The 11,055-nt window shown below is 65.0% G+C and overlaps 3 protein-coding genes across 3 annotated transcripts in view; 2 read left to right on the forward strand and 1 right to left on the reverse strand.

Moving 5' to 3' along the window:
• MNEG_2789 (mannosyl-oligosaccharidealpha-1,2-mannosidase) overlaps positions 1-130 on the forward strand; it is a gene marked incomplete at both ends in the record, with an annotated part of 2,590 nt that extends 2,460 nt beyond the window's left edge. The window contains one exon of the mRNA XM_014048729.1: positions 32-130. Within this exon, the coding sequence (XP_013904183.1) occupies positions 32-130 (99 nt within the window). The remainder of the gene's footprint in view (positions 1-31) is intronic.
• Positions 131-1,729: 1,599 nt separating this feature from the next.
• On the reverse strand, positions 1,730-4,258 carry MNEG_2790 (hypothetical protein; the record flags this gene model as incomplete). The annotated part of the gene is made up of 7 exons (XM_014048730.1): positions 1,730-1,873; positions 2,333-2,480; positions 2,839-2,889; positions 3,131-3,164; positions 3,394-3,754; positions 4,038-4,086; positions 4,236-4,258. The coding sequence occupies 7 exons, from the start codon at positions 4,256-4,258 to the stop codon at positions 1,730-1,732; spliced, it is 810 nt and encodes a 269-aa protein (XP_013904184.1).
• A 2,956-nt stretch (positions 4,259-7,214) lies between these two features.
• Positions 7,215-11,055, forward strand: part of MNEG_2791 (hypothetical protein) — a gene marked incomplete at both ends in the record, with an annotated part of 5,466 nt that continues 1,625 nt past the window's right edge. Inside the window, 8 exons of the mRNA XM_014048731.1 lie at positions 7,215-7,300; positions 7,587-7,764; positions 8,183-8,331; positions 8,694-8,832; positions 9,097-9,214; positions 9,641-9,813; positions 10,128-10,286; positions 10,558-10,638. Of these exons, the coding sequence (XP_013904185.1) occupies positions 7,215-7,300; positions 7,587-7,764; positions 8,183-8,331; positions 8,694-8,832; positions 9,097-9,214; positions 9,641-9,813; positions 10,128-10,286; positions 10,558-10,638 (1,083 nt within the window). The remainder of the gene's footprint in view (positions 7,301-7,586; positions 7,765-8,182; positions 8,332-8,693; positions 8,833-9,096; positions 9,215-9,640; positions 9,814-10,127; positions 10,287-10,557; positions 10,639-11,055) is intronic.

Consider the following 11,055-nt stretch of genomic DNA (forward strand, 5'->3'; position numbering starts at 1 on the left):
GGCCGCCGCCGAGCGCGCGGCGGCGCTGCAGCGGGAGGAGGAGCTCTACGAGTTCTCCCTCAAAGACATCCCGGTGCGGCGCGGCCCCAAGAAAGCGAAGGGCGCGCAGCGGCCGCCGCTCGTAGTATGACGCCGCTTTGGGGTCTCCTCAGCGGGGACTCGGGCGGGCGCGCAGGCGAGGGTGGCGATGCGCGTGCGCGGGGCGCAGGGGCCGCCCCCGGTCAAGAATGAGGCCGATTACGAATAGCCCGGGTAGATTTAGTCACACGGCTTGATTGCTGAGCATGTTGAGGATTACGTCGCACGTTGGAGATAACTTCATTCTTACAAGTGACAGCCCAAATGGAGTGCTCGCGCAGCCCTGCGCTTGCATGGAATGGCCCCCCGCTTCGAGGGCGGCGGCGCCAGCGCCCCTGAAGGGCCCACGGGCGCGCGCGCGCAGTGCCGGCCGAGCTCGCAGCCCAACGGGCGCGCAGCCGGCCCAGCGACCCGGCCATGCCCGCTGTTGCTGGGTGGGGTGCAGCGACGGCGTGCAGTGCGCGCACACGCGCGCGCGCTGCCTGTCTTTGTCACATTGTTGATGCTGTCGGCTTTGTGATTTGAAAGTTGCCCGCCTCTGCTGTTTTGCACTCGATCGTTGCCCCACTGAGCTTGGCGCCGCTGCTCTGTCATTTCTTGGCGCGGAGTGCTGCGTCGCGTTTTGCGGATTCGGCCGCGTGCGGCGGTGTAACCCGCGTCTTTGCGGAGCGGAACGTGGCACATCAAGATTGCGTCGCACAGCGCGGCGTGCTCGACCTTGCAGGGGAGGTCTCGCGGGCCTTTGCAGGCCGGGCAGCAGCAGGGGGCCGCCGGCCCTGCAGGGCTAAGGCTGGGGAGCAGCGCCGCCAAAGCCTTTCCACGGAGCCGCAATAGGTCGCACTCGTGCTCATTTCAAGATCGCTCTTTGCCCCTGCATGCTGCTGCTGGGAAGTTGACCACAGCTGATTACTAATCATAGTCATGACTGCTTTGCCTTGGCAGCGGTTGCACCCTCCTGTGGGAGCGTAAGAAGCGGATCGCGTCTGCAGTGACACACGACTTGCAAGGGTGCATTGGCAGCGCCAGGCCATGAGTCTGCCGATGCCCAAGCGATCGGTGCTGCGGCAGCCGGCGGCAGGGCTGGCAACGGTCCCATCAGAGAGCGTGCTCGCCGGGTGAAATCAAATGCAACGCAATTCTGGCAACCAAGATTTATGATACCAAACCAATTGCCCAAAAGCAGCAGATATGCTGGGGATGCTGAGAGGTCGTGCTGACCACACCCGCAAAGTACTCGTCTAGGCTAGCTGGCGCCAACCAAGGCTTGGGCGTACCGCTGAGGCAAGCGGGACCACCGGCTGGCAACGGGCGTTTGCGCTGCCACAACACTTGATGTGTCGCAGCAGGTGGGGCAGCACAACTCCACAGACGAAAATCGCGAGCTATAAGCAGCACAACTCGCTAGTGAGTGCCACTGCACGGACGGTAATGATTGACAATCACCAGCAATGGCTCGCAATGATGCATGGGGGCGAGCGACGGCAGCCGCGCAAACGCGGCAGCCACGCAGCCGCCTGCAGCGAAACCTAGTGCCGCCCGCAGCGCGTGCACGCAGGCGCGTTGCGGCCCGTCGCGCCTGGGTTGGCCCTCCCTGACCGCGGGACGCTGTAACAATCCTAATCCTTATCCTAGTTCTCATCCTCCCTCGGCTTCACATGAGGGAGTCTGTGTCCCAGGGGGGGCAACGATCAGAGGCGAGGTAGGCAGCCAGCCGCGGCCGCGCCCCTATGGCCGCCTTGAAGGCCGCCAGGCGGGGCGCGTTCCCGATGGCGTCGTCGTACCACTTCTTGAAGTGCTGCAGGGAGGGGCAACAAGACGAAAAAGTGGCGCGAGGGGTCGGTCAATGTTGCTGTGTATTGGTGCACGATCTTGGTGAGGTGGGCTTCAGAGCATTTTTGAGTGATCATTCAGTGTGAGCCGGCCCGTGGCCCGCAAAGCTAAGAGCGACATCACTCAACAGACCACTGCATGGAAAGCTTGCCAATTGCAACAGCAGCCACGTTGCGCACAAGCACGCCCGCACGCCCTCAAATGCGCCCCTGGAAACCACATTCATCCTCCTCATCCAGACTGCCCTGGTGCAGGCGCAACCCCCCGCATGCACCGACAGCACATGGGCAATCACGCGAGCGCATGAGTCCGCACGATCCAATTTGCCTCGTATCCGCTTGCTTGCTGGCACACGCACGCCTGCAGGCTGACGCACGCACATGCACGCACGCACACACGCTCACAGACACGCGCGCCCGCCCACCTGCTCGCACGCACAGAGGTAGTGCCATGCCACCAGGTCCGCCGCCGTTAGGCCGGGCCCAACCAAAAACCCGTTGTCCTCCGCCCCGGGCCGCTGCTCGTTATTCCAGCGCAGCGCGGCCTCCAAAAACTCGAAGTACTTTGGCAGCCTTCGCAGGTCCAAGGGCACGCAGCGTCGCGCCCGTTTGGGGTGTCGAGGCGCGAAGGCAGGGGGGTGGGCGGGGTGGGATCATGTGGGGCGGGCTGGGGTGGCGGGTAAGGGTGAGGCTGGTGCAGTCCGCGAGACGGCACGTCTCATGTCATTAGGGAGCTTCGCACCAGCCTGCGCGTGCATGCGTGCACACGCGCGACCACGCACTCGCATGCATGCGCGCACACGCAAACACGCCCACACACAAACGTGTGCGCATGCGCATGTGCACACGCGTGTGCCTGTGCACAAGTCAACACACAGAATGGGGCGTACGCTTGCGTGCACAACTGCTGTCCGTGTGTGCCCACGCGCACCGCTTTGCGCCATACTGCTCTATGTAGGGCGGGCAGGCGTCCACCTGCGTCCTGCACAAAGCCAGGGCACCAGATGAGGGAAATAAGAAGCATCAAGGATCAGCGCCAGCTGCCAGGCGCGCGGGCTGTAAAGATCTGTGGGGACAGCAGCAGCAGCGGCGGCGGAAGCGGCAACTAGCAGCAGCAACGCCAGCAGCGACGGCAGCGGCGACAGTCGCAGCCCCCCCCCCGGTGGCAATGGCAGTAGCAACGGAAACAGCAGCGGAGCGGTCTGACTCTCAAGCACGCTCACTTGTGCGATGCGTAGAAGTCCTTTGGGTGGAAGGCTGCCGCCATATGCGGGTGGAAGGGCAGCAGGCAGGCAGCGCCGGCATTTAGTTGGGGGTCAGCCCAGCAAGGCGCGCCTACTGCCACCAGCTCCCCTGCCCCAATGCCGCCCGCTCAATGGCCCGTGCCGGGCTGTCGCACCACAACCCATCAAGATTGCGGGCATCAGTCCGCCCTATGAACCCCAACATCCCAGCGCGAGAGTGCGCGCGCGCGCGTCCCGCTCACCGAGGCGCCCCTCCCCCACTGCGTCCGACAACACGACGCTCAGGATCTGATCCACGCCCGCCTTCTGCTCCCGCGTCAGCCCCTGCCCCCACCCAAACTCCTCATTTAGGTACGAGCAGATCGCCGGCGTGTTGCACATCGCAAACCAGCCCCGCGCGACCGCCGGCGGCGCGCGGAGCGGCGCGTGCGTGTCGTCGGCGGCGTTGGCGAAGCAGAATTCGATGACGGCCTTGAAGCCGGGGTGGCTCCGGATGGCGCCCTCGTCAGTCCAGGAGGGGGCGGGGGCGGCGAAGGCGCGCGCGACGTCTAGGTATGGCACGGCGGCCTCCTCAAAGCACAGCCGCACGTACTCTCCTCGGCCCTGGGGTGGGGGCGAGTTTGGGCGCAAAAATGTACTGCGACTTGCAGGCGGCAGTGCGTCTTTGATTTCAGGACCGGCTACGCATGTGGAGCACTCTTGGGGGTGCATGGAGGGGGGAAGACCAGAGCTGCGGGTCAGAAAGCTGCTTTTGGGGAAGAGTTGCGGTGGCGCGGCCACGGGCTCGTCTGCGAGGGCAGAGGGACGGGGGGCCGTTTTGGGGCATGCGGCGCGATCGGGCGGCGCTTGTTTGTAGCGACCGGCACCTGGTGCAAATCAGGATTACCTTAACGCTGGGCCAGTAGTACAGCCGCCACATGGCAGGGTCGCGCTCGCTGCGCAGGGGTGGCGGCAGCGAGGCATGGCGAGCGTTTGCTTGCTGCCACGCGTGAGGGGCGGACTAGTACGGCAGCTTGGGTCCCCGCAAGGGTAGCTGCAATCCATACGTACGCGAAGCCCTTTTTATTTGCGTATGTCAACAAACCTCTCCTGAGGCGCGGACGCCATACTCCCCTCAGGTGATCTCGTCGCACTGCTGCGACACAAGCTGCGGCACGCCCTGCTCCGCCGAGTGACCGCCGCCTGCGTCGCTGGGTGCTGCGGGCGGCGGTGCGAGCGCGTGCTTGGAGTTGCACAGCGATTCACACCGAAAGAAGCGAAGGATGTTTTTGTGACCAACGTGCGCATTAGGGCTGAAAGGGCCACCTGTTCCGTCCCCTTCCGCAAAACTTAGTTCTCGGCGATCTCGCCGCTGTGCTCGAGGGGCATTCAATTGATACAGTGGTATAATATACAATTATTCAACGACCGAGAGAACCTGCGACCCAGCTTCTAGGATTATGAACGGTATTCACACTCTGATGCTCTGATGCCATGTGACTGAAATGCTTTTTGGAGCGTGACGGCCATGTGACTACGGTACCTGGGTGACAGAACCTTAACCTCAATTGCCCCCAACTGCTGTGACTATCAAACGCGGCGGGCCCGTTCGAGGCGGCGAGCTCACAGCACGCGCCCGGCCTGGGTGCGGTGTCAGCGCACACGCGACAGGGGGAGCCGCAGGGGCTCTATCCAGCCAATGGGGGCGGGAGAGCGCAATCCCACTTTAGCTCACGGCATGCATTCTGGGGAGACACGGGATGGGTCGAGCACTTTCAACAGAGGAGCGGGGCGCTGGGCCCAAAGGCGTGGGGCACACAAGAAAGGTTGGCCATCAACTCATGCGTTGCACACAGCCCAGAAAAATTGAGCGATGCATGAGACATTTGTGTGTGTGCAAACACGCTTGTGTGGCAGGCACAGGCTGCGGATGTGAGCGCAATTGTACCCGCTACCCTGGGCGTTGCTTGGCCCCGCAGTTGTCGCAATGCATGGTCCTGGCACTGGGCCGCCATCTGACCAGCGGGAGGGGGTGGGGACGGAAAGGGAGGAGGGCAGGTGAAAACGAGAGCTCGCATCGTCAACTGCGTTGGGCATCCCCGACGATAGCAGCACCAGACCCGACTTAGCGCCGCCTGCAGGAGAAAGCGGATGTTGGGCGGAAGCCTGCACAAATGCACAAGTTGTCGCTGCTGTCGGCGGCATGCCAGCAGCCGCGTGCACAACGAGAATGGCTTTTCAAGCGGAGTGCGCGCCCACCAATCTGCTATGGTCAACCGACGTGGCATCACTGGGTTGCAGAAGGTTGTTGAGGGGGCTGCACCCCCAAACATTGCGCAAGACAGGTGACTCCTGCTCGCGGCACCTGCATTCCACCTACTTGACCTCCTTCGCACTGAGGCACTGAGGCACTGGGCGTCAGCTTCAGCATATGTTTGTAGCACATCCAGGCAGCCTCGACGGTCAGTTCTCGGTCTATTGTTATTGTGTAACGCAATTCTGGTTATCCGTAGCCGTTGCACAGCCGGCTCAAAACCTCCAACGGCAGATCGAGGCGAAGAGCGCGAATCCGACAGGCCATCTCCGGGCTGCGGCTCGCAACGGATCACGAGCGAGGGCAAGTGAATCACATGCCTTCAGCAAAATATATGTACACTGCCTAGCGCGAGACATTTCTGGACGTATCATGCCTGGTCCAGAGTTTGACCGGCCTGCAGCTGACCTTGCATATGGCGAGCTCAAGTGCAGATAACCGCGCGGGCGCACGCCTGAGACCGCAGGGAGCGCTCCGCGTCACACTATTTGTGCCCTCTGCAGCAGATTTGCGGCAAGCAGCACACGTTTAAGGCCTCGGAAAGGGTGTCACCTTCTCTGTGCGATTTGACAGTGGGCAGCATACATTCTCAGCGCTGCAGCAGGCCCCTCTGGATAGCTATGTTGCTGCAGTCGGATGTCCTTGTTGCAGGCGCTCAAGCAGGCGCGTGCAGTGAAAGTGTTCACAGCACCTGCTGCATAGTTCCCAGCTGCTGCCCAGGTGCGGTTGCGTGGAGAGGCGGGTGACGACCACACCCTGTCTGCACCACACGTCGCACCGACGCAGACAGGCCTCCTTTCAGCCTAGAGGATGTCATAAACGATCAAGCAAAAGGTCTTGAAGATACTTTGCACCACAAAGTATGGGTGGAGCCAGTGTAGGGGCTGGGTATTGCCACGGGAGTTCGAGTCACAGCTGCTGTGATCTTCCCACTGCAGGGGCGAACACTGCAAGGGATTATGAGGCGGCCCCCCTGTTGGTCGCATTCGATCAAAATAAACGCAGATACAGTGTCTTTGTTTAGAGTGCCGTCGTGTCGCTTGTCACTGACCAACACCAGCATGCTCCGAAGGGGCGGAGACCCCGCGTCACTCTAGCCCTGTCGCCGGTGTACACAGCTAACGAACATCTTCTAGGGTAGATTTAGCGCCCGTAACATTGCCGGACAGAGGGCTGCGCCGCACGGTTGGCGTCGGCGCCCCCTGTCGCTCGCGTTTGGCGGATCCTGTTGAACGGCGGCCCGAAACAGGATGGGCTGTGCCTCGTCAACAGAGGCGGGCGCCGCAGCCAGCCAAGGGATGCGGTCAGCCTCGTCCTCCGCCTCACCAGATGCGAAGCAGGCGGCGCTCAGCCTGCAGCGGACAGTCAGCTGGCAGTGCGCTACGCCCAACAGCGCAGAGCATGCAAACAGCGGCGCAGCGGCGGCCGCCGACCGTGCCATCGCTGCTCAAAGCGAATTGTCCAAGGTAAGAGCCAACCATCGTGCGACCCTCTGCGCCGCCGCGCGCCGCACGGCCGCCACGTGGACTCTGGCGCTGCTGGGCAGCTGCCCGCATCGCCGGCGGCTGTGACGGCGTTCCGTTGTGCGGCGCACACACCCGCGGTCGGACTGCAGCCGCGCCGCCCGCCCGCCTTGGCGCCTTGGGGGGTGGGCACCTCAACCGTATCTCATCGCAGGGCAGCCGGGCGCTTGCATCGAGCGTGACATGCCCACGCCACTCGTGCGACCGCATGGGCCCAAAACACAAGGCGACTGCGGTGCTCCAAGGGATGGCGATGCTGAGTACTAATGCGCTGCTGGCGATCCCAGAGGCGGCTGATCTCATAGTCGACCAAGGCAGAGCGGAGCTGGCGGGGTGAGCGCGCCTGCAACCCAGGAACTGCAACGCAGCAAGGCACATGGCAAAGTCACCCTCTGTGCCCCCAATGTTGCGCGCCCGCACGCCCGCGACGCGCGGGGGAGCCCCAGCGGCAGCCCTGCAAGGCGAGGCGAGCGCCTGCCTGGCGCCTCCCCACGCGTCGCACCGCCGCATCACGAGAACCGCTGGACCTCGGTAGACTGACCGCGGGGCCCGCTTCTCCCCTCGTTCCACTCCGACTTCCGCCGCCCTTCCGCCCCCGGACTGCCCCGCCGCCCCGCAGCATCGTGGTGTTTGCCGACGGCAACCTGGACTGCGGCGTGCTGCTCGCCGCCAGCGGCAGGGGCGCGGCGGCGCTGGAGAGGGAGGTGCTCATGCGCGGGCCGGGGTGGGGCGCGCGGCGGGCGGCAGATGCGCCGGGCGGGCGCTGGGTGGTTTCAGACGCCTCCAATCACTCGGAGGTGAGGTCCTGAGCTGCGGGCACCTGCATGTTGGCTGTGGAGGCATGCATGTGTGCGCATGCTTGCGGGTGTATTCGTGCGTGATTGCATGGCCCTGGGGGTGTGGAGCAGGCGTGTAAACGCGTCTGCCTCATACATGCGCAAAGTCAGATGTTGAGCGGCGGCCTCGGCACAGTCGAGGTCAGTTGAGCCGCAGCTGTAGCCACGGTCCCAGGGCTAGCACGCACGCGCGGGGCAGCAGCTGCCGCCCCCCTCGCCCGTTGCGGCGCCGCAGCCCCGCGAGCCTGCCGGCGTCCCTCGGCGCGGGGGCAGCCGCCTCGCATCATCGCCCCACGAGCGACCGCCGGTCTCTGCGGCCTGCGCCCCTCATTTCTCCTGAACGCGTGTTGCGCCCATCCGGTCGTCAAATCTGTAACAGCTGCCGACCGATTTCGAGCGGCTGCGTCATGAAGCGGGCATCGCCAGTTTCGAGGCCGTGGCCATCCGGCCCCCGAGCGGCGGCCAGCCGCTCGGCGCGCTGCTGCTAGGCTCGAGCCGCGCCGGCGGCCTGGGGGCGGGCGACGACGGGTGGGTGCACGGGCGGGGTGGGGTGGGGTCAGGGGATGGTGCACGCGTGGCGACTGCTGTGCCACCGTGCGCGCGCTGGGCTTGAGTGGGTGCAGGCCTATGCGCTTGTGTGTGTGAACAGGCATGTGCGCTGTTGTGTGTGTGTGTGTGTGTGTGTGTGTGTGTGTGTGTGTGTGTGTGTGTGCGTGTCCATGGGCCTGCATGATTACTTCTTCATGAGAGCTAATGTGGTGGGTAAGCGGTTGTGGGCTTGCATGCGCAAATTTTGTGTCGCCATGTGGGCAGATTATCATGCAGCTGACCGGGCACCCCAGACATGGCGCCGCCGACTGCGCGACCGCACCGCTCGCCACCCCCCGCAGCCCGCCCGCCTGGGTCGAGGCCGCCGCCACGGGCCTGCTGCAGCTGCTGCGTCAGTCGTCCGTGGCGGGCGCCGCCACCATGCTGCGCGGCGTCTGCGAGGCACCCGACCCAGTGGCGGCGATCGGCGCGCTCATGCAGGTGGGGCGCGGCGCCGGCGCCTGCGCCTGCGGCCCCTGCCTTGTGCAAGAGCGCTTGCCGCGCAGCGAGGGCATGGCAGTGCCTCTTGGCGCGTCAGAAGCGAGGCTGGGCTAATGCATTGGGGGCGTACGCCGGCGTACAAGGCGCGAACTTGGGGATGTGGAGAGAATTTTGCGTCACCCTCACACAGCGGCCGTGTGCCCATGCTCTCTCACGCCCTCAATGCCTGCTCACATGCGCACGCGTTCCCCCACACCTACGCAGGGTGTCTCCCAGTTCATGTGGCGCGCTACCAACTGCGGCATGTCTGTGCGGCTGGCGCTGCTGTCGGACGACGCCCCTGGCCCGGGGGAGGTGCTGCTTTTTGAGCTCGCGCCAGTCGGTGCGCTTGCAGGGCTGCGTGTGTGTGCGCGCGCCCGCGCGCGCGCGCGTGTGTGTGTGTGTGTGTGTGTGTGTGTGTGTGTGTGCGCGCGCGTGTTTGTACTCGTTGTTGGTGTGTGAGGGTGGGGCACCGCGTCCTGTTGAGTGCGTATTGCTTCGAGGCGGCGTTTGGGATGCCGCGGCGCAGCTCAGCAGCAGTGCCTGCTACGAGACGGGGCGGAGGGTGGCGCACGCGCCGGGAGCCGCGGCGCTGCTCCCAGAATGCGGATGAATTCGGGGCGTTAACGGGGCATCATGGCATCACGCAGCCCCTAGCTGCGCCGGGCGGTGATGAGCCGCCCGGTGAGCCGCCCGGTGAGCCGCAATCTCAACAACAACGCTCCTCATCACCTCCCCACCGCTGCCGCGCGGTGTCGGCTTCCCGCAGGCTCCACAGCCCCCAACGCGCTGCGCAAGCGCGACGGCAGCATCGGCGGCGGCGCCAGCGGCGCCCTCGGCGGCGGCGGCAGCAACCGCAGCCTGCAGGGCGCGACGCTGGGCGCCGGCGCTGAGGTCACCGTGCGCCAGCTGGCGTTTGGCGGCACCCTGCTCGAGCGCGCGGTGAGGCACTTGCACCTCCCCCACCCCCTTGTCGGCTCGTGCGCTGGGCGGACAGCGCCGTTTGTGGTGTTGCTGCTCTGCGCCCGTCTGCCTGTCTCTTACCCGTGCCGGGCCGCCGCCGCCGCCGGCCTCGCCGTGCCGCGGCCGCGGCTTGCGCACCCTCTGCCGTGGGCACACCTTCCCGCAGCCGCCACCTGCAGTCCGCGCACCCTGGAGCACCACCCCCTGATGCCTTGCCAAACCCCCACCACAAATGAAACCAGTTCGGGATGCACCAAGCGGTCACCGTCCATGACGCGACGTCCTACATGCAGAACAGCCGCCGCCCCGCGCCAGACCTCTTCTCCCACGCGGCCCCTGTGGCCAGCCTGGCTGTCGTGCCCATGTTTGTGAGGGACATGCCGCTGGGGGCGGTGTACTTCTGCCCCATGGCGGCGCCCGTGGACTTCGGCAACATCAAGGATGACCTGCTGGTGAGGGTTTCAGGGTTCTGCGTGAAGGTTATGGGATGGAGCGCGGGCTTGCCTTTTTGGCTGTGAGGTCGCTTGAGTGCGGCAAGTGCGGATGCACGCGGCAGTGCGTGTGAAACTCTCCTTGTCCCCCCCCCCAAACACACACACGTAGACATGCACATGTCACACTTGCAGCCTACACCACGTGTACACACAAAGCTCTCCCGGGACAGCCACGAGCTCGCACCTGCCTCCTCACGACCGCCCACACGCGCTCTCTCCACATCCCCAGAGTGTGGTGCCCGGGCTGGCCATGGCGCTGGACTACAAGTTGCAGGGCAACATCAACCAGCTGCACGGCTTGGTCGCAGAGGTGCGTCTTTTGCTGCCAACACACATGCTTTTCTGTCTTCCACTGTAGGCCTGGTAAACAATTCGCGCGACAGGCGCGGAGCGGGCGCCCGTCGGCGACGATCCCGCGCCCCGCCTGCTGCTGTAATGGGCAAGAGGCCATCCTAGGGGAACGGGGATCGCCTCAGCCGTTTGGCGATTTTTGAAGAGCCCCATGTCCTGCCACGGCAACGTGCGGTCGAACAGCTGCCCTGGGCATTGGCCCCCGCCGTTTGCAGGCGCGCATGTCTTTGCCCGGCCGCAGCGGCCCTGTCGGCGCCGGCACCGCCGCGCCGCCCGTGGGCGCCGCGGCGCTGAGCGCGGTCGTTGACGACCGTGGCGCGCCCCTGGCGCAGCTGGGGGATGCCTGGAGCTCTGACAGCTCTGACAGCCCCAAAGC

The sequence above is a fragment of the Monoraphidium neglectum genome, assembly GCF_000611645.1.
Source record: "Monoraphidium neglectum strain SAG 48.87 unplaced genomic scaffold scaffold00328, whole genome shotgun sequence".
Taxonomy (NCBI): Eukaryota; Viridiplantae; Chlorophyta; class Chlorophyceae; order Sphaeropleales; family Selenastraceae; genus Monoraphidium; species Monoraphidium neglectum.